The following is a 23,793-nucleotide window of genomic DNA, read 5'->3' as shown; positions in this document are numbered from 1 at the left end:
CAGAGTGATGTTAGCTAAGACAGATTCATGTGTTGAGGCAAGACATGTGGTGAGGCTTGGCTTCCATAGCTAAACCCTTGGTATGGACTCTTCACTGATCTTTGTTTTGCTGAGAGAGGCACAGGTGAGAATGGGCAACCCTTTTGGTCATTTATGCTGACTCCTGCTGAGGCCTGGCTATTCCTGCTAGGCCATGCTACCACTGCTATATCCTGACACTACTCTACTGAACTGGGCTGCTGGTATATCTTTAAAGTGTTTGTGAGTGGATCAAGCTGCTGCTGCTGACCTGTAATGACCAGGTATGCACTCACTGATAAGTGGATATTAGCCCAAAATCTGGAATTACCCAAGATACAATCCACAGACCACATGAAGCTCAAGAAGAAGGATGACCAAAGTGCAGACGCTTCAGTCCTTCTTAAAAGGAGGACTAAAAATATAAAAATATTCATAGGAGGAGATATGGAGACAAAGTTTGGAGTAGAGACTGAAGAAATGGCCATTCAGAGCCTGCCCCACCTTGGGATACAGCCCATGTATATACAACCACCAAAACTAGACGATATTGATGAAGCTGAGAAGTGCATGCTGACAGCAGCCTGATATAGCTGTCTCCTGAGATGTTCAGCTAGATCATGTCAAATCCAGAGGCGAATGCTAGAGCAAACCACTGAACTGAGAATGGGGCCCCACTGGAGGAATTAGAGAAAGGATTGAAGGAGCTGAAGGAGCTTGCAACCCCATAAGAACAACAATACTAACCAACCAGAGCTCCCAGGGATTAAACCCAAAGACTACACTTGGACAGACCCATGGATCCAGGTGCATATGTAGCAGAGGTTAGCCTTGTTGGGCACCAATGGGAGGAGAAGCCTTTGGTCTTGCCAAGAATGGACCCCCCAGTGTAGGGGAATGTCAGAGGGGGGAGGTGGGAAGGGGAGATGGGTGGGGAGGAGGCACACCCTCATAGAAGAAGGGGGATAGGGATGGGATAGGGGGCTTATGGCCGGGAAACCAGGAAACGGAATAACACTTAAAATGTAAATAAAAAATATCCAAGAAAAAAAGAAAGAAAGAAAAGCAAAAAAAAAAAAAAAAAAAAAAAAAAACCTTCTGGAGATACCAACCATCATCCCTGATTTCAAGCTCTACCACAGAGCTATAGTAATAAATATCATATGGTATTATATAAAAACAGGTTGATAAATGGAATCAAATTAGGACATAAACACACATACGTATGGATACCTGGTTTTTGATAAAGAAGTCATAAACACACACACACACACACACACACACACACACACACACATAATCATCTTCAACAAATGATGCTGGTCTAACTGGATGTAGGCATTTAGAAGAATGCAAATAAACCCATATCTATTACTCTGCACAAAACTCAAGTTCAAGTGGATCAAAAACCTCAACATAAAACTAGACACACTGAATCTGGTTAAAGAGAGAGGAGGTGGGGGGAATAGTATTGCACTGATGTTCAATGGAGGACTTGGAGGAGAGGGAGAAAAACTGCAGTTGGGACATGATATATGAGAGAACGATGCTTTTTAAAAAATTACTGGGAAAAATATCATGGACCATAATTCAAGCATTTTTAAGTAATAGTACAACTTTGATCAATCAAGAAGAAAGATAAATATGATTCTTGTTAAATGAAGTATGCAACTTCCCAAAAGAGGAAAAATTGAGCTGTAATAAGATAAACCCTCCTCCATCTTAAATGGGGTCTTCCTAATGTCCCTCGGGTATGGACTTCAGTAAGCATCTGACCTCAGGCTCCTGAGTGGCTGATACTCTGGAGACCTCCCCTAGTTATCTTATGGGTATGGATGCTTGGCCTGCATCTTTGTCTGGGTACCAGTTGTGTACCTGGTGCCTGAGCAGGCCAGAAGAGGGTGTGGAATCTGGAGCTCACCTTAGAAGCAGGTGTAAGCTGCCATGTGTGTGCTGGGAAGAAAGCCTGGGTCCTCTGGAGGAGCAGCTGGTACTCACCCACTGAGCCATCTATCCAGCTCCCACAACAACTTTTTAAAATTTTTAAGTGCAACTCTTCTTCTGTAGCCATGCTGACTTCAAACTTTCTGCAAACTTTCTCTTCCCGAGTGCCAGAATTATAAGCAAAACTACCCATTCTGTCCCCTCTCTCTCCAGCCCCCTCTTTCTGTTTGTGGGGTGTGTGTGTGGGGGGGGCTGTTTATGCATGTGCAAGCTCAGAGAGGCAGAGTTAAAGGCCAGCCTGATTGACAGAGTGGGTCACAGGTCAGCTACACAGTACAACCTGTTTTGAAGAAACACACACACACACACACACACACACACACACACACACGACCCAATAATACTGTACAAATGCAGTTGACAATAAGATACAAATTGTGTACATTTTCTCTTCAGTGAATAGAATCAGGCTCTTCCTGAGCTGGGCAGAAAGGCAAAGGTGCACACTTGGGATCCTAGTGTTCTAAAGATGGAAGCAGGAGGGCAGGAGTTCATTGGCCTCAGCTACAGAGGGTTTAAGAACAGCCTGGGGATCGTGAGACCCCGCCTCAACAATCCCTATAGTACTCCTTCCTACAGTATCAGCAGGAAACTCACTACTCACAAATCTGTCTTTCAATGCCACCTGACATATAGCATATCCCTTTGTTTAACTGCCACAGATACACTATAAGTAAACCCTTAAAATACTTCTGAAACTATTTAAGAAGCTATCTTTAATCCCAGAATGCCAGGAGGTAGAGGCAGGTGGATACCTATAAGTTAGAGGCCACCTGATCTACATAGTGAGACCCTGTCTAAAAAGAACAACAAAGTTGTTTTATCTAGTTATAAATAAAATGTACATTTTACAGAGTTTAGCCCTGGATTTTAAACTCACATGTTCTATATAAGCTATGAAAGATGCTTTGGCCCCTCAGAAATGCATTACAATATAGACAGTGCAGATCCTATTTAAACTAAATGTCTTCCTTAGTGTGGTTGAGAGACTCTACAGAAGAAACCCCAAGGCCAAGTAAGGCCAAGTAAGGTACTCACTACTGAGGTGCTGTCAAGATCCCTGGTGAGAAGACCCTGAGACACGATTTCTACCTACCACATCCTCTTTGCCTTCATTCTTAGAAGCTTCTGTTTCCATGGGGGCATCGTTATGATCACCTTCCAGATTCTGCTTCTCAATTACTGATGCACTGGCCACACTGAAGATTCCATGGATGTTAATACGAACTTTAACCTTTACTTTAGAACTGTCACCATCAGACTGTGGGAAAACATTCTGAATAGTGAAGTTTCCTTAAGGAAAAAAAGCTTTCATTAGTGTATGAACCTCGATCAAACTCATTAAAGGCTTTAGTAACTTAATCATCACCTTTAAGCATATGTAAAAATATGAATAAGTTCTGGATGACTGCTATGGGACAAGTGCTTTGCTCAGATAATCCTCTTTAGAGCATTTATAAGCTACTGTGAAGACGTACACATTAAATAATTTGCTAGGAAAATGTGACTTTGATATTATACAGACATTTATCATGTGCCTATGCACAGATATAAATGCCACCATCAAGTGTGGAGGTCAGAGACAACTTTCAGGCGGTCCTATCTGGAAGTTGAACTCAGGTCCTCAGGCTTGGTGGCAAATGCCTTAATTCTACTTAGTATCGTGCCAGGCAAAGCACTGGGAATTTAAACTAGGAACAATTTGATTCAAAAGCTAATAAATGACTTTGAGTAACTTATAATTAAAAGCCAAAACAATAAAGTCTAATTTCTGAATTTGAAAGCCATACACACACATATACACAACAATTTTGCTGAATTTTATAAACAAAAACTGTTATCACAGTTTATGAATAAAGGTCTTCTAAACATTAAAAACAAAATTGATGCCAAAATTAGTGATAGCAAGTAAGAGAGACTAAGAGGCCAAAAGTAAGATAGGCCAGTAAACTAATTTGGCCTGTAGTTTTACAGGTTGGGTTATACCTTCAATACTCATTCTAATCAGGCCTCCTGAAGTATCTCACATGGTGATGGTACTTAGTGGTTTTTCTGTTTGTTTTTAAGAAGGTATTAAACTGAAGACTGGTTTCCTTATCAGAAGGAAATATTCAGGAAAGAGAGAGAAGCATGTGACAAGAGAGAATACCAGTCACTATGACAATGGCCACCTACGGAGAAAGGAGAGGGACCTGGAATGGATCCCTCCTTTGGAGCCCTACCAAGAAACACACTTTCTTTGTTCAGGTCAGAACTCTAGCTCCTGATGATGACAATAAATGCCTGCTACAGAGATATTTAGCTGTACACCTGTAGCAGCCATCAAAACCACCATAACCTGCATTAACTTCCATTGCATTGGTGATGTGCTATCTTATTTTCAGTCTATCAATACAGAAAAAAAATAAATTTTCTTTTAAACATTATAAAATTATGTTTTATATTGTATCATTTAAAACTAAACAGATAAAATGGACATCACAGTTCCTTATCTGCTCTTTCATATCACCCCATAGTACAGTTTCAGAATCACACAGTGATGTTAATAATATAATTTGACTAAAAGTGTTTTTCATTAAACAACCTTGACCAATTTTTCAGGCCAATTTTAGAGTACTTACACTACAAGTCAATGAGAACAGGAGGACTGCTTGGGAAGAGGATGAGGAGTGGCAGAAAGAGAACAAGAGGATAATGGGGGGGTGTATGACCAAAGCACACTATGCACACACACACCCACACACCCACATACACACACACCCCTGAATGTCATAATGAATCCTGTCATTTTTATATATACTAACAATAATGTCAAAACAAATAATTAACAGTCCAAACATGCTATTTTTCTAGAAATAAACTAAGCATGAAAAAGTTCATAGTTACAAAAAGGAACATATTTCTTTAAAATACAAGACCAATTTAAATGAAATGTTAACTTTTGCTTAATTCATTATATATGGTTTATTAAAGGTTAAACACTAAATTTTTTTGTTGTCTTACCAATTCTTGGATCAGGATAAGGCACTTCATGCAAATTAGTATAAAATGCTTCTAGTTCAAATGGTTCCTTCTTGTGGAAAGTTATGACTTTTGAGAATGGAGCCGGGTGGTTCTTAGAGAAGACTTCACATTCCCTACAGCACAGTGGGAAAGACTCACTTAATGAACAGGTTGCTTGGGAAGCCAATGTCAGAACATATTTAGCACATGAGCAGCAATTGCCAACAAATAAACAAATGTAAAGAAAAACAGCTATGGATTTTTCTATTTTCAACAAGTTTATAGTTTAAGGCTTTCTGAATGTCTAACAAAACTGTACATCACTGTACACTAAGAGAAAAAAATTACTGGGATATGCATATTGTGAGGTTGTATGTAGGAAGGGCCAGGCCCTGCCTTATTAACTCTCCAACACCTGCCTTATGCAGCCCTTTGAATTATAGCTCCCGTTAAGTACGCTTATTTGGAAATAGATTTCCAGTTACAGAAGGATACAGATATAAGGACAGGACAAAGAGTGCCTCTGCATCAGTCACCTGGCCTTGCTTACTACTGCCCTTTTCCCTACTTGTCTTGCCATTTGAATGTACATACTCTATCTGTGCATTTTTCACTAAACAATTCGAAAGTGATACAATATGTTACTATTTTAAATACTTCAGTGTACACTTCCAATTGTTCAACCTATGCCCATGTATAGTGTTTTCTTCCCCCTAGAACAGGAAATTCTAAACTTGTAGTGATCTCTATTACTTAAAGAATGTAACAGGAACATTTATGTATTGACCATGGCTATCTATTATATAACATTATTTATTACCTAAGTGGCACAGGGTTTAAATATACAACTCATCTTTCTATTCCAGGAGCCAACTAATACTTTCTCCTGTCTTACTGTGTTCACTGTCGCACTGTTAGAGTTAGAGTTTAGTTTACTCTCTTATATTTGGATTTTTCTCATTTATACATTTAACCGAAATTGACTCTACAGAACAGTTCCTGACTTAAGTTGAGATTAAACTGAGCCATCCAAATGCTCTGCAGTGCATTCATATAGAATTGTGTCTTCCTTCCTTAGGGCTTCTATTGCTGCAGTAAAACACTATGGCCTAAAAGCAAGTTGAGGAAGGAAGGGCTTATTCAGCTACACTTCTACATCACAGTTTATCATCAAAGGAAGCCAGGACTTTCCTAATGTTGGACCTTTTAATACAGTTTCTCATATCATGTTGACCCCAACCATAAAATTATTTTCATTGCTACTTTAGAACTGTAATTTTGCTACTGTTATTAATCATAATGTAAATATCTATTTTTCTGATGTTCTTAGGTGCCTCCTGTGAAAGAGTCACTTGACCAGCAAAGGACCCTTGACCAGCAGGTTGGGAATCACTGCTCTACAGGTTGGCCCACAGCCTGATCATGGAGGAATTTTTTTCAATGGAGTTAATGTGAAAATGCTCATCATGGTTTGCAAATGTATTATTTCTTACAGTCTCTTTCTCTAATAATATTTTAGCATATTTAATATAATTTTTAGAAGCATAAACTCTAATTTAGAAAAAGCAGATTTGTCTGGCTAAAAATTTATGATAAAATATAATGAAAAATTTAAAAATAACCTACCCAGTCCCTTCTTCAAAAGAAGTCTTCCAACTTAATGTGACTGAGTAGGGAACAAGGTCTGTTATGGAAAATTCACGCACTTTAAATGCTGGTGAGAGAATCGCACACTGAAAGTAAGAAGTGCACTTAAGTGAGCAAGTACAAATCACACTCTAGGGAAACCAGAACTAAATTCTTAGTACTGTCTTTACCATAAAAATTGTTAAGATTTTACATTTTGCTACATTTGGTAATGACAAATGAAACTTTAAAATGGCCCAAGTATTTTATATGGTTTTACAAAAACTAATTTAAAAACAGCTTTAAATTTCCAAGAACCATTAATGGACATACTCTCAAGAATTCAGTTTTCAGAACATAAGCACATTATCCTATGACACTTTAAAAATTTAAGCAGAACCAAGCATAATGGTGCATGCCTTTAATCCCAGCATTTCAAAGACAGAGGCAAGTACATATATACACATACAGTGTTGTGTGTGATTGGGGGAGGGAGGGAGAAACAGATGGACAGAGCAGACAGTCAATTTACTTTCATTCTATTGATGTGGTGACTGGAACAGACAAGCCCCTTTAGACTTGTCACAGACACTGTCCAAACTACAAACGAAGCAGCCCTTACCTGCAGTGCACATCCTCGGGCGACGGCTTCATCAGCATTTAGGGTGGTACTGATGTCTTTCAGGAAGAACCTAGTGACCTGCTCCTTGACTGCAGGAATCCGAGTGGCTCCTCCTACGATTTCTATGCTGTTTATGTCTTCACGTTGTAAGTCTGCAAGTAAAATGTTTTTCCGTGAAAGAATGAGGACTATTAAAAATTCTTGCACACTAGTTATTTGAAGGAACTTTATATGTAAGGGGATTTTTTTATTTGTTCAAAAGAAAAAAATTATGAAACAGGTAAATCAAAGCACTGTGTGAGACCACTGAGTGTGGTCCAGATGGCAATGATGGATGACAGGGATAGAAAAATCTCCTAATGAGCTCTAAAGCTCTCCAGGGCTTGTCGCCTTCCTAACTGCCACATTTTGGCCTTATTAAGCTATTTTTAAAGTTATCTTCAAGACAGAAATCATGTCCTTATTTCTGGTTTAATCTCCTACCAAAATCTTAGGAAATTAAATAAAACACCCCAAAAATACAGTTGGAAGGTTTATGATGTAAACAATATAACAAGGAATGAAAAAATGCTCAGAAAGCTGAACATTTTGTATCCTGTTCTATGAATAAATGAGTTGTAATTTCTTTCAAAGTGAAAAATACAAAACAAAGCAAAACAAAATAAGAAGTCGTCATTTCCACTTACTAGCTTGATCCATTACTGCTTTTAAAGGTGGTTCAACCCTGGCCAACAGGGAAGCACACAACTGTTCAAATTGAGCCCTGTGAGAAAATGAAATAAAAATCATTATTTTGGAGAAGGAAAGTTGAACATACCCTCTAAAGCAACCAGAACTTGGGGAAAATCCCCCAAACATGACTCAAACAGAAAATCAGCAAGCACTCTTCCAACTGAAAGCACATGGTACCTGTTCATCTTACTAGAAACATCAAGGTCATTCATGAAACACTCGATGTTTAGGGGAAGATCTGACGCATTTGCACTCATCAGCTTCTTTAGTTTTTCACATTCCTGATACAGCCGCAACAAGGCCCGAGAGTTCTCTTTGACATTTATCTTATATTTGGCCTTGAATTCATCACAGAAGTAGTCTACTAAAGCCTCATCAAAGTTCCTTCCACCCAAATATGGGTCAAAGGTAGTAGCCAACACCTGTTTAAATAAGAGAAATAACTAAGTTTTGTGAAGTACATTGTCTCTTCATTACTTTTCTAATAACATAACAAAACACCATGACCAAGGCACAACCTAAAAGACAAATTTAATCTGAAGCTCACAGGTTCAGAGGGTGAGTCTATGACCATCATGACAGGAAACATGGCAGCATGCTCTCAGGGCTAGAGCTTTCATCTTGAGGCACAGCCACAGGCAGAGAGAGCTAACAGTAACACACTTCCTCTCAAGGCCATACCTCCTAACCTTCCCAAACAGTTCTACCAACTGAGGACCAAGTATTTAAACACAGGAGCCTATGGGGGCTAGTCTCATTCAAACCACCACACTCCATTTCCTGGCCCCTATAGGCTTAATGACCATATCATAATGCAAAATGCATTTAATCAAACATCAAAATTCCTATTGTTTAAAAATCTAAAGTCTCTTCAATTATAGCCTCCTGTAAAATAAAAATCAAATAGCAAATTACATACTTTTAACAAACAGTGGGACAAAATATATTTTTACCATTCCAAAAGGGGGACATAGTGAGGAAACATTGGGCAAAAGCAAGATCAAAACACACGAAGGCAATCACCAAATTGTGTCTGTATGTGAAAACACATAGACAGCTCCCCTTTTTCAGCTTTGCTGTGTACAACATACTTCTCTTAGGGTGGTTCAACTCTGCATGAAGCTCTCTCCAGCACATATCCCACAGCTCTGGCATCTTCAATATTTTGGGGTCTCTAGAGCAACCAGGCTTTACTTGCATAGCTTCATGCGATGACCATCAGGGTCTCCATGTAGGCTCCCCTGCTATATTCCTGGTCTTGGTGCTTTTCTTCAACTGTAGGAAGAGTCAGCAGTCCTTTTTCTTATGCATCCTTCATGACTCTAATTTTTTATTTTCCTTTCTTTTTGAGAGAGGGTTTTTCCATAAAGACTTAGTGGTTCTAGAAATCCTAAGTAGATCAGACTGGCCTCAAATTCATAGAGATCTATCTGCCTCTGCCTCATTTTATGCTAGGATTAAAGGTGTGGCTTCCTTCGTGACTTTAAAGCCAGAACCACAGCTACAAAATTCATCTGCTTGCTTGGGGTAGAGCATGGCCCTGCCTTCTTCTTCAATTAAATTTTAATAAGTTCTCCTTAGTAGTTGCTTTTAAGGCAGACAAAATTAAAATTCCTTTAGTTCTCTCTTTTCACAAGTTACAGAATTAGATGGGTGGCACCTTGCTCAGAGGGCACCACTGCCTTTGTTTCATTTCTGATCAGACATCTCCTTGATCATTTTATCTTCTTCAGCACAAGCCTGGGCTCCAACATGAACATTTTCTGGTAATCTTCCCTTCAAACTATTCATTTTATATATCTTTTCACCCAACTGCTCTTTTTCATTGTAGTCCTGCATAGAGTGATTACTAATAACCAAGCAACAGAGTCAATATTAGGTTGTTTTGAAATCTCTTCCACCAATTAAATTAGTCTAGAATTCTTCAATTTGGCCTCCAAGAGATTATTAGAACAAGGACAAAAAGCAGCCATGTTCTTTGCCAAAATATCTTAAGAAAATGGTCTCTAGCCAACTTCTTTATTAACTTGGATCTTTTTTTTAATCTTTATTAACTTGAGTATTTCTTATTTACATTTCGATTGCTATTCCCCTTCCCAGTTTCCAGGCCAACATCCCCCTAACCCCTCCCCATCCCCTTCTATATGGGCTTCCCCTCCAACTTGGATATTTCTTATTTACATTTCGATTGTTATTCCCTTTCCGGGTTTCTGGTCCAATATCCCCCCAGCCCCTCCCCCTCCCCTTCTGTATGGGTGTTCCCATCCCCATCCTCCCCCCATTACCACCCTCCCCCCAACAATCATGTTCACTGGGAGTTCAGTCTTGGCAGGACCAAGGTCTTCCCCTTCCACTGGTGCTCTTACTAGGCTATTCATTGCTACCTATGAGGTCAGAGTCCAGGGTCAGTCCATGTATATAGTCTTTGGGTAGTGGCTTAGTCCCTGGAAGCTCTAGTTGCTTGGCACTGTTGTTCATATGGGGTCTCCAGCCCCTTCAAGCTCTTCCAGTCCTTTCTCTGATTCCTTCAACGGGGGTCCCGTTCTCAGTTCAGAGGTTTAATGATGGAATTTGCCTCTGTATTTGCTGTATTCTGGCTGTGTCTCTCGAGAGAGATCTACATCCGGCTCCTGTCAGCCTGCACTTCATTGCTTCATCCATCTTGTCTAATTGGGTGGCTGTATATGTATGGGCCACATGTGGGGCAGGCTCTGAATGGGTCTTCTTTCTGCCTCTGTTTTAAACTTTGCCTCTCTATTCCCTGCCAAGGGTATTCTTGTTCCCCTTTTAAAGGAGTGAAGCATTCACATTTTGATCATCCGTCTTGAGTTTCATTTGTTCTAGGCATCTAGGGTAATTCAAGCATTTGGGCTAATAGCCACTTATCAATGAGTGCATACCATGTGTGTTTTTCTGTGATTGGGTTACCTCACTCAGGATGATATTTTCCAGTTCCACCCACTTGCCTATGAATTTCATAAAGTCATTGTTTTTGATAGCTGAGTAGTTTTCCATTGTATAGATGTACCACATTTTCTGTATCCATTCCTCTGTTGAAGGGCATCTGGGTTCTTTCCAACTTCTGGCTATTATAAATAAGGCTGCTATGAACATAGTGGAGCACATGTCTTTGTTATATGTTGGGACATCTTTTGGGTATGTGCCCAAGAGAGGTATAGCTGGATCCTCAGGTAGTTCAATGTCCAATTTTCTGAGGATCCTCCAGACTGATTTCCAAATGGGTTGTACTAGTCTTCTAGCTAACTTCTTAAAATTGTTTCCTCCGGATCTTCTTGGGTTAGCCTTCATAGTCCACATAGCTCAGCTATCTTTCAAGTTCCCATGCTTATAGGATTCAATAGAATTTCTAGCCCAAAGTCCCAAAGTCTACATTCCTCCAAAATAAACTTGATCAGGCTTGCCACAGTCAACAGTTCATGTCAGGAGCCATCATAGGAGAAGCTAAAATCTTCTTCCTGATCTTCCTGAGATGCTCCCTTGGATTAAAAATCTATGATGGAGCTCCAATAGGCAAAACACAGGAGAAATTCATTTTAGGAAAGATTCCTGCTATTAATATGCTTCTCTTGTTATTATTAAACATATATAACAATCACTAGGTATTAGCGCATTCTTTTGAGCAGATCTCTGCAGAACAACAAAGATGTACTGTCTTGTAGTGATGTTATATAGACAAATAGATGATTTCTTAATCCTTAATGATGATCTTATAAGAATTCTTAAGTTTATAGTCATTAAGCTCTTTTAATAGCACAGCTATTTTATACTTTGTGATAGTCAAAACTGTAATGAGAACTCTTCCAGTCTTTAGTGTCATGAGTTAATTGGTTCTGAGATAGTAAGCAGGCTTTCTGCACCTTACAGAACATTCTAAGAGACTGTAAAACCATTAACCAAAGGTTGTAAAAAGGGAACTAGGATTTATTATAGGTGCTAGGACAGAAGATAAAATATTGACTGGGTTTATCTATACAAAACTTCACTAATATATTGGTCACATAAGTTAATGCTTTTAACTCTCCATGAACCTGCAAAGTTGATGACAGTTGATGGATGTTTAGACATATTACTCCTAATGGATATGTATGTAAACATTATCTGTTGTAAACTTATTTATGATTTGGATTTATATGTAAACTTTTTACCATGTGATTGTATGTTCTACAAGATGTATAAGTGCTGAGGACATAGAGAGGAAATGGGAACAGAGCTGAGGACACCATTTTTAGATAGAACACCTTATAGAACTGAACTGATGAGAATTTTTTAGAACTCAAGACAGTACTTTTTAGTCAGAACTCAAGAAGAAATTAGAAGTAAAGGCACAGTATTGGAAGTAATGACATTGAGAGCAAGAGTATTATTGTGACATCTGAGCAGGAGGAGAGAGCAAGATTAGAAGGAGAATGAAGAGTGGAATAACTTAGAAACTATAAGGAAACTTAAAATACTAGGAGAGCAATATGCAGAATGTTAAGGGAAAAGGAAAAAAAGCAGGAACAGGCAGGCTTCTCCTTACTATGGGACAGAATAGGTCTTTTCTTTACAGCAAGGCAGGCTTAGTCTTACTAAAGAGAACAAAGCTTTCTTCTTATAGACTTAGTTTAATTCATTTAGCAATAAAAGGGTAGAAGTCTTTTCTTTATGCAGTAAACCTACTGGGGCTCATTCTTCATCCACTGGCACTTTTGCTCCATATACATATGTAAGTGTGGATGTGTGGTGTAAAAGTATGTAATTATGAGATAGCATGAAAGCTGGACCCAGCTGGTTCGAATGGAGATTTAAAAAAATGTGTATGCATGAATCTGTATATGAATTTATGTGAGTTTAATCCATATTTGCTTGTGTAAAGGTTTTTCCTCTGTGTGATTCTCTTCTCCCGGTTCAAAAGAAGTTTACTACTTCAAACTTCCCCTTAGCCCAACAAGCAAGAGGCATCTCCATGAAACAGAAAAGGCTCTAGCAACTTAATCCCCTGCTGTGTTTTGATGAGGTACTAAATGCCAGAGACCGGAGTTTCTGGTCTCAGAGGGACTCAGGCAGCTCAGCTACAGTAGCAAAGTAACTTAGACTTAAATAGGTAAAAGTCTTATTATACAACAAGCCTAAATATCTTGAAAGAAAGGCTGCCCCTGGCAAGTTCACTCTTGGTACCGACCTCTGTCTTAGTTACTTCTCTATTGCTGTGATTAAACACTGGGGCCAAGAAAATGTAGATGATGTCTAATTTGGGGCTAAAGCCCATGGCCACCATATCTCTGGGACCTTGGCAGCAGGCAGCCAGGAACAGGTAAGAACTTAGATTCTGATTCACAAACAAATATGAGGGAGGGAGAAGAGGTGGGGGTTTGGAGGAGAGAACATGAATTGGGAATGACAGGTTTTTGAAACCTCAATTGACAAACCTCCTCCAACAATTCTTAATCCTTCCCAAACATTTTCACCAACTGAAGACCATGTATTTAAACATATGAACCTATTGGGAACCAGTTGCATTCAAACCACCACAAACAAAAATAAAAAATAAAAAACAAACAAAAAACCCTCTAAAATTGTGAAAGTAAAGGCCAACCAAAAGATCCTGTCAATACTGGATGCCAAATGTTTTGTACCTGGTTCAAACAGTTCCCTGCTTTGTGCTACCTGCTGCGTAGTTACACAACTCTATGGCACACTATGACAGTTCTTTCTGAAATAACTGAGTGACAACTAAAGTTTCATTCATTTACGTTCATTGGTTCTCTAATACATGAACCCCAAATGAAATGTAAGAACGAAGAGCAGTCTTACGAGTGTGGACAAGAGTAAAGCATCAAAGAAAAGTGACCAAAGAGTGGATCTATAGCATTATATATAATCAGTCAATTTCCAGGACAGTATTTCTGCCTTTCGATTATAATCTTTTTAAAAACCTACTTTACTTTTATAACAATGTAAAACAAAAACACACAAGAGATTAAAATAACACCCTTCCCACTAGACTAGAGCTGGCAGCTGGACAGCTGTCTGTAGGTCAGTAAGTCAGAGATCTCCAGGATATCTAACTCTTCTCCCCAAGAAAAATGGAGAGAAATAAGTCATAATCCCATGATTAGGGAGTCACTCCTCTGCAGGCATGAACCTTCGTAGTTTCTTCTAAGAGGGGACACCATACTAGGATGCAAGTACAAAAGTTGCTATTTCCCACAGACTCACATAGACTGCATGAATACAGAACATCCACAGGGTCCACTGCTACCCACATGAAATGCAAAATCATCCTTCCATGTAATAATGCGTGTATTAAACTGAGAATCAGGGCCATTGGGCTATTGCATTTATCAGACTTAATAAGACTGATAAGATTTAATAAGACTCACTGATGAAAACGTATAGATGACTTTAAAGTTAAAAAAAAGGAAAAATCCACCTTTGTTACTAAGTTAAAATTTAAGACTAGAGGCCAAGAATTAAGGCAACTTATACAAAACTACCTATAATTTCAACAATACCTTTTCCCTTTATTTTCTAATTATAAGGATTTTGTTATAGTACCATGAAGGTCATGCACACTGACAGATGACAGACACAAACATAGCAGAGATATATAACACTGCTGTAGAAACTGATAGAGGCCACACATTCCAAGCATTATACATCTACAGAAATCCCAGGGGACTCTCCTCCCATAGGCCTAGCAGCTTACAAATCTCTGAAGCAGAAGGATGCAGGGATGCAGCCTCTCTGAGTCATCACACTGCTTGTGGGCTTTACAGTGGCGCAGCTGCCACTGAGTTACCTATGCTCCTGAAACCCTCTCCTTTATTCATACTTGAGAAGCGCCAGGGTTCATTTAAAAAAAAAAAAAGCAGTTTCTAGAAAGTTTTCATCTTAGTCAAGGAAAGTTAAGAAATTGATGAGTGCCATTCTTTTGTTGTTGCTGTTTTTGTTGATATGTATATAAGAATATACATAATGAGAATGTTTAGATTTTTATGTATGAGTGTTTTGTCTATATGTATGTTTGTGCACCATGTGCATACCCAGTATCCTCAGAAATCAGAAGGCGTCAGATCTCCAACTAGAGTTCCTGGTGGTGTGGACCACATCAAGGTGCTAGAAACTGAACTTGGGTCCTGTGCAGAGTAAGACTTTAGCCCACTTGTTAAGGTCTTACAGACTGTGCACTCTTACTCATCAAAGTCATAGACAGAAAGTAACCAAGCCACTTACTTTAAGTTTTCCTTTGTTAAAAGCACAAACAGAGACCTGATAGGCAGAATGCCCCATGTCGATAAACACAACATTCCTTGGCTTCTCATCTAATGAGGGAAGATCTTGCTTATAAATTCCATATGCCAGCGCAACTGTGTGAGACCAAATATTAGGTTAAACGTTGTATAGCTTTGGACAACAAGACAAAGAAAAGTCATTTTTGCATTGTACTCTAATTACACAGTACAGTAAAATATAGATTCAACCTACGTAAACTTTTCATAAACTGCTTAGTGTTTTATTTTCCTGACTCATCTGTAAAGAGTTACAGCAGTAACCATTCTTCAAGTTCAAATATGAGTTCAAAATTCTGAATTCCAAAACAACATATTGTAAATAATGCAAGAGTTTTAAAATCAGTAGAGAGAAAAATGCTAATGTTTTTTAGATAGCCATCACTGACCTGCAGTGGTTTCATTCATCAGCCTCAGACAGTTTAGGCCTGCAACCTGGGCTGCGGCCATCACAGATCTTCTCTCTGCATCGGTGAAAAAGCTCGGGATCTGGTAAGAACAGTCGGAAGTTACTGCTTCTCAGTGTAACAGACTTAATAGCAACTACATGAAAACATGTGACTATAAAGCAACATAAAATGCTAGTGTGGATTCTTAGATTGGATACTTTCTATACCACACAGATCGGATTTGGAGTATGAACACAACTATGATTAGTATGGCAGGACCACAGGTCTGTTTGCCTTGAGGAACCAGTGTTAATCTGGTTACTGTGCTTTAGACTACTGGACCTAAGGCTCGTGTGCTGCTCCTTCAGCATGGACCTTGTGGAGACAGACTAGTAGATGCTTAAATAAACTGAGGGCTATCCTCTACAAAGGGGTGATGGACTCCATTTCTGTGTGTCTGGATTTTTGTGTCTGACCTTCTTACATATTCTTACCAATGATGCTGTAATGTTCTCACTACAGGACAAACTAATAGAATTGTCCATTATTAATATTCATCCTTCAAAATTATGAGCTAAATAAACTAGTTTTGTTATACAGGTAGGCTGTCTCCATTATTTTGATACCATACTGAAAACTTGACTAATATATTAGACTATTAAAATAGTCCTAGGCATAATGGTACACACCTTTAATCCCTGCATTTGGGATGCAGAGACAAGAGGATCTCTATGAGTTTGAGGCCAATGAATTTCAGGTCATCCAGGACTACATAGTAAGAACCCATTTAAAATAAACAAACAAACAAACAAACAAAAAACCAATGTAAGTTAATTTATGAAACAAAATACTAGTTTACCTTTAATAATGGAAAATTGAAACCCTAAGACTATACTAAAATAAGATTAGATATATCTAATATAATATATCCATATAGTAGAATCCTATGTCACTAAGATCAGCTAATCTCTATGTCATGAAATAGTATATTATGTTAAAAAAGATATGCAGGGGCTGGAGAGATGGCTCATTGGTTAAAAGCACATGTTACTGAAGAGTCCTAGGGTCCTGTTCTCAGTACCCAGATCAGGCAGAATTTCCTGTAACTCCAGTTCCAACAAAGAAGTCCCTCTTCTGACATCTATGGCATAACACACACATGGCACACACAGACATCAGGTGCACATACACATAACAAAAAATGCTATACACTGCATAATTTCACTTCTGGGAAATGTATATACAACTAAGATGAAATCCAAGTGTTTAAAATGGTTTTCCAAGGAGAAAAAATATATTACAGGAAGTTATTTTAAAGCCATCAAAAATACTGTGTTTACACTAAAATGTTAACACCCACCTTAAAATATATACTTATTTATTCTTATTTATGTCAAGATAAGAAATGCATTGATTTAGCCCAAAATTAAAAAAATAATTATTGAATACATCAAGGTACAAAATACTCAATACCTTGACAACCTCAGATTGCTGGGATTGTTGGTATAAGTTACAGTACCCAGTTCACTGTTTCTTTCTTTACGATGTGTTTATATAGGGATTGTACAATACTACAGCATGTGTACAGAGGTCAGAGGACAACTTGTAGAAGCAATTCTCTCCTTCTACCTTCATATGGGTTCAGAGGGCTGGATACATGGCATCTGGTTTGAGTGGCAAGTGCCTTTACTCACTGAGACATCCTATCTCCCCCAACTTAAGCAATTTGTTTGCTGTTGTCTTTTATTTATTTAGACAGGTTTCATTCATAATCCTGGAACTTACTATATAGATCAGGCTGGCCTTTAACTTGGAGATTTGCCAGCCTCTGCCTCCCAAGTCCTGGGATTAAAGGCATATGCCATCATGCTCAGTGCAACTGTTAAGTTTTAAATCAGCAGTCTCTATTTAGGTGGGGTTGTGTTTGATGTACATTTTGTTTGTCCTGGATACTATTCTTCTCCTAAAAATCTATAAATGAATGAATATATATGATTCACATAATATTCGTGGGATAATTTACAAAATGTGTGTTTTTGAGTTAGATATAGTAACTCAAAGACTAGAACTGTCCTCATAATGTTTACAGTTATGACAGACAGACCTTAGGACACCTGTACATTCTTAAACATATTTAAAGTGGTAACACTGCAAGCACGCTCTTGGAAATGACTTACATTTTTTCAATATGAAAACCAGGATGTAGTAGTCTACCCTTAAGGGGAAATCTCTGAGGTTTACTAAATTACACATAAAACTACTACAGAGCATAGTCAATGGTAAACACTGTTATCTGCTATTTATAAATGGTTACTAAGTAAAATACTGAGCCGTAACATTTCCTTCCCATTAAATTCAAATAATGAGAGTATATGATGATTAAGTTTACTGAACAGTTCATAATATAATTCTTTTTTCTGATATGAAACTCAACTTATGCAGCCAACTTTAATATATTTACATTAAATTAAAACATGTAAGTTAAAAAGTAGCTAACGTTATTCAATGAGGTTTCAAGAGATGAGCTAAGGCAGATAAATATTTTATTAAGGTTCTTAAAAACAAATTCTTAAATATCTGTTTTTTCCTGAGACAGAATATCTATAACTTCAAATTCCTATCTGTAATCTCACATCTCTAACTTTTGAATTTTTAATTTGCTCCCTAAATGTATTTAAAGTTGGGAAATTAAATGCTATTTAGGAAGATTATCTTTTAAACAGTTTTTAAAAAGTTGCATCCATTTAGTGTATATCTTTGTATAGACTTGTGTATGTACATATGTGAGAGAAGGTACTTAGGCAGAAGTTAGAGGGCAGCCCTCAGGAATTAGGTCTCTTCTTTTACCACACACATTCTAGGGATCAAACTCAGGCCCTCTGTCTTGGTGGTAAGTCCTTTTCCGCCTAAGATTTCTCACTTGTCCCTTAGGAAGACTCTTACACATGGCAGTGGCAGCAGCCACTAAAATAATAAAACACACTGGTCTTTGAAGGTTTGCTGATTATCAGAACTGACTTAATAGGAAAGCCAGTTCTAAACTTTACCAAACAAGGTAGCATTTAACAAAGAAATGGCAATATAAGTTATTTTCTGGCCAAAGGGAGAAATTACAAAGAGAACTCTTTTCTTATTGACATCAATGCACTGCTGCTCACCGAGATCACACAGTCAGCCACTGGCTTCTTCAGGGCATTTTCTGAGGTCTCTTTAAGCTTAGCCAGCAACATCCCAGTGACTTGCTCAATTGCAAAGGGCCGCTCTTCTTCCAGGTACCGCACCTACAACCAAGATTGACATGCTAAGAGTCACCTACTCATCCAGCATATGCTCTTATGTGTCATGCCACCGTGGAAACCAGTTCGTTCCTTACAGACAGTAACTAGCAACACTGAGCACACCTCCTACTTTTAGCTAAACACAAATAAGTACACTACCTTGAAGGGACCTCTTAGGTCCTTGTCCTTAAAATCATTAATTTGCATCATTCATTTCCAAGTGTGACATAAATAATGAAGAAGAGAGATAAAATTCCTTTGTGCCTCAGAGCTAACCCTGTGGCAAAGCACTCTGGACCTAAATCCCGCCCAGAAAGAACTGGCCTCCCAGGAGTGCTGACACACCTAAGACCACAGGTTCACAGGAGGAACAGACTATAGGAAGAGACAGCAAGACCAACTAACACCAGGGAAAACCAGATGGCTAGAAGCAAGCACAAGAAACTAAGCAATGCTACTCGGCATCACCAGAACCCAGTCCTTTCACCACAGCAAGTGCTGGATACCCCAACAGACGAGAAAAGCAAGATGACGTTAGAGGACTTTAGGAAGGACATAAATAACTCTCTTAAAGAAATACAGGACAACACAGGCAAACAATTAGAAGCCCTTAAAGCAGAAACACAAAATCTCTCAAAGAATTACAGGAAAACACAACCAAACAGGTGATGGAATTGAACCATCCAAGATTTAAAAATGGAAATAGAAACAATAAAGAAAGCACAAAGGGAGACAACCCTGGATATAGAACACCAAAGGAAGAGACAAGGAGCCATAGATACAAGCATCACCAACAGAATACAAGAGATAGAAGAGAGAATCTCAGGGGCAGAAGATACCGTAGAAAACATCAACACAACCATCATAGATAAGGTAAAATGCAAAAAGCTCCTAGCCCAAAACATCCAGGAAATCCAGGACACAATAAGAAGATCAAACCTGGGGCTGGGGATTTAGCTCAGTGGTAGAGCGCTTACCTAGGAAGCGCAAGGCCCTGGGTTCGGTCCCCAGCTCCGAAAAAAAAGAACCAAAAAAAAAAAAAAAAAAAAGAAGATCAAACCTAAGGATAACAGGTATAGAAGAGAGTGAAGACTCCCAACCTAAAGGGTCAATAAATATCTTCAACAAAATTATAGAAGAAAACTCCCTAACCTAAAGAAATAGAGACCCATAAACATACAAGAAGCCTACAGAACTCCAAATAGATTGGACCAGGAAAGAAATTCCTCCCATCACATAATAGTTAAAACACCAAATACACAAAACAAAGAAAGAATATTAAAAGCAGTAAGGGAAAAAGGTCAAGTAACATATAAAGGTAGACCTATAAGAATTACACCAGACTTCTCACCAGAGACTATGAAAGTCAGAAGATCCTGGAGAGATGCCATACAGACCCTAAGAGAACACAAATACCAGCCTAGGCTACTGTATCCAGCAAAACTCTCAATTAACACAGATGGAGAAACCAAGATATTCCATGACAAAACCAAATTTTCACAATATCTTTCCACAAATCCAAAGAATCCAAAGAATAATAGATGGAAAACTCCAATACAAGGAGGGAAACTACACCCTAGAAAAAGAAAGAAAACAATCATCTTTCAACAAACCCAAAAGAAGATAGCCACACAAACATAATTCCACCTCTAACAACAAAAGTAACAGAAAGCAACAATCACTTTTCCTTAATATCTTTTAATATCAATGGACTAAATTCCCCAATAAAAAGACATAGATTGGATGAATAAGCAGGACCCAGCATTTTGCTGCATATAGGAAATGTACCTCAGTGAGAAAGACAGACACTATCTCAGAGTAAAAGGCTGCAAAAAATTTTCCAAGCAATTAGTCCCAAGAAACAAGCTGGAGTAGCCATTCTAATATTGAATAAAATTGACTTTCAATTAAAAGTTATCAAAAAAGGTAAGGAAGGACATTTCATACTCGTAAAAGGAAAAATCCACCAAGATGAACTAACACACACACTCTCTCTCTCTCTCTCTCTCTCTCTCTCTCTCTCTCTCTCTCTCTGCTATTTTTTATTGGATATTTTTTATTTACATTTCAAATGTTATTCCCTTTCCTGGTTTCCCATCCATAAGCTCCCTATTCCATCCTCCTCCCTTCTTCTATAAGGGTGTTCCCCCTCCCCAACCACCTCCCCTTTCTACCTCCCCACCCTGACAGGACCAAGGGCTTTTCTTCCCATTGGTGCTCAACAAGGCCATCCTCTGCTACATATGCACCTGGAGCCATGGGTCTATCCATGTGTATTCTTTGAATGGTGATTTAATCCCTGGGAGCTCTGATTGGTTGGTATTGTTGTTCTTATGGGGGTCGCAAGCCCCTTCAGCTCCTTCAATCCTTTCTCTAATTCCTCCAATGGGGACCCCGTTCTCAATGCTTTGCTGCTAGCATTTGCCTCATATACTCAAAAGATGACCCAACATATAACAAAGACATATGCTCCACTATGTTCATAGCAGCCTTATTTATAATAGCCAGAAGCTGGAAAGATCCCAGATGCCCTTCAACAAAGGAATGGATACAGAAACTATGGTACATCTACATAATGGAGTATTACTCAGCTATCAAAAACAATGACTTCATGAACTTCTTAGGCAAATGGATGGAGCTAGAAAATACCATTCTGAGTGAGGTAACCCAGTCACAAAAGAACATGGATGTTATGCACTCACTAATAAGTAGATATTATCCCAAAAACTTAGAATACCCAAGATACAATTTATAGACCACATGAAGCTCAAGAAGAAAGAAGACCAAAGTGTGGATGCTTCAGTCCTTCTTAGAAGGGGGAACAAAATACTCACCGGATGTAGAGGATGGGAAGGACTTTGGAGGAATAGAGGAGGGAGAAGGGGATAGGGGAGCAGGATCAGGTATGGGAGAAGGGGATGATATCCAGAGGGTCATGAAATTGAACAGAGGTGTGTGGCAATGGGGGATGGTGAACTGGGTGTAGCCACCAGTAAGTCCCAGATGCCAGGAAAGCAAGAGGCTCCCAGGACCCAGTGGGGATGAGGTTAGCTGAAATACCCCACAAAGGGGAGGGGAAACCTTTAGAGACCATATCAAGAGGTTAGGCAAGGCCCCTGATTGGGGGAATGGGACCACCCATTTATCTCCCAAATTTTAGCCCAGAATTGTTCTTGTCTAAAGGAAATATGGAGACAAAGTGTGGAACAGGGACTGAAGAAAAAGCCATTCAGAGACTGCCCCACCTGGGGATCTAGCCCATATACAGATACCAAACCCAGACACTATTGCTGATGTCAAGAAGTGCTTGCTGACAGGAACCTGATATAGCTGTCTCCTGAGCGGCTCTGCCAGAGCATGACAAATACAGAGAGGCAAATGCTAGCTGCCAACCATTGGACTGATCACAGGCTACCCAATGGAAGAGTTAAGAGAAAGGACTGAAGGAACTGAAGATGTTTGCAACCCCATAAGAACAACAATATCAGCACTCCAGAGCTCCCAGGAATTAAACCACCAACCAAAGAATACACATGTAGGGACCCATGGCTCCAGCTGCATATGTAGCAGAGGGCATCAATGGGAGGCCCTTGGTCCTATGAAAGCTTGATACCCCACCCTCCCATCCCCGGCTAGGGGAATGCCAGGGCAGGGAGGTGGGAGGGAGTAGGTGGGTGGGTGAGGGGGCACTGTCATAGAAGCGGGGTGAGGGGATGGAATAGGGGGTTTTGGAGGGGAAATCAGGGAAGCAGATAACATTTAAATATCCAATTAAAAAAAGAACACTTAACATGTATTACACCAAAGTTCCTAGGGGTAAGCATGGATTAGGTATAAAATTTAAAATTAGTGGAGACCAGGTCTGCTATACTTTATTGTCTAACTGTGTTATATTTAGGAATATAAGATAAACTTGAGTAAGGAACCTGTGATTCACCCTTTATGACACATTTAAAAGCAACCCAGAACAGGGTTGGAGAGGTGGCTCAGCAGGTGAGTGCAAGGACTGCTCTTCCTGAGGCCACCACAGGGCACCTCACAGGCATCTATGACTCTAGTTCCAGGAAATCTGGCCTGTGAAGGCAACAGGCATGACACAGACAAACTCAAGGCAAAACACCAACACACATGACATAAAATACAACACAAAGTGACATGAAGAACCTAAAACGTAAGAACATATGAAGATCATAAAACAACTATTTAGGGGCTGGAGAGATAGCTCGGTGGTTAAGAGCACTAACTACTCTTCCAGAGGTCCTGAGTTCAAATCCCAGCAACCACATGGTGACTCACACCCATCTGTAACGAGATCTGATGCCCTCTTTTGGTGTGTCTGAAGACAGCTACAGTGTATAAATAAATACATCTTTAAAAAAAAAAAGCAACCCAACTATTTAATTCACCTAATGTAAGCCTATGTTCTTTACTTCTAGATCCCCAGAATGCACCTGTATTCCATGACACTAATCTTTGGAAGAGTTCAGGAGAATGTTCTCAAGCTTAGCAATGTACTTAGATACATATATCAATATGTCAAAATATGCATATATCTAATGAAACAAATGATTTTTGAACTACTTTTTCCAGTCCATGTAGAAATAATTAAGTACAAATGCTATTGAACTGCTGCCTTTAAAATGAGGGGGTTTGGGGCTAGAGAGATGGCTCAGTATTTATGAGCACTGGCTGCTCTTCCAGAGGATCATGATTCAATTCTTAGCACCTACATGGTAACTCAGAGCTGTCTATAACTCCAGTTCCAGAGGATCTGACACTTTCATACAGACACACGTGTAAGCAAAAACACCAAGGCACATAAAATTAAA

General features: G+C 39.0%; 1 protein-coding gene across 2 annotated transcripts in view; it reads right to left on the bottom strand.

The window, feature by feature from the left end:
* Hspa4l (heat shock protein family A (Hsp70) member 4 like) overlaps positions 1-23,793 on the bottom strand; it is a 52,681-nt gene that overhangs the window by 15,763 nt on the left and 13,125 nt on the right. For both annotated transcript variants that reach the window (NM_001106428.2, XM_087619315.1), the window contains exons 5-13: positions 18,845-18,967; positions 15,687-15,786; positions 15,242-15,375; positions 8,183-8,427; positions 7,960-8,036; positions 7,274-7,425; positions 6,652-6,758; positions 5,026-5,159; positions 3,119-3,315 (exon numbers count right to left, since the gene is read on the bottom strand). In NM_001106428.2, the coding sequence (NP_001099898.2) occupies positions 3,119-3,315; positions 5,026-5,159; positions 6,652-6,758; positions 7,274-7,425; positions 7,960-8,036; positions 8,183-8,427; positions 15,242-15,375; positions 15,687-15,786; positions 18,845-18,967 (1,269 nt within the window). The remainder of the gene's footprint in view (positions 1-3,118; positions 3,316-5,025; positions 5,160-6,651; positions 6,759-7,273; positions 7,426-7,959; positions 8,037-8,182; positions 8,428-15,241; positions 15,376-15,686; positions 15,787-18,844; positions 18,968-23,793) is intronic.

This window comes from Rattus norvegicus, chromosome 2 (assembly GCF_021556685.1).
Source record: "Rattus norvegicus strain SHRSP/BbbUtx chromosome 2, alternate assembly SHRSP_T2T, whole genome shotgun sequence".
NCBI lineage: Eukaryota > Metazoa > Chordata > Mammalia > Rodentia > Muridae > Rattus > Rattus norvegicus.
Note: the sequence above shows the minus strand (reverse complement) of the source record. Positions and strands in the feature narration are given on the sequence as shown.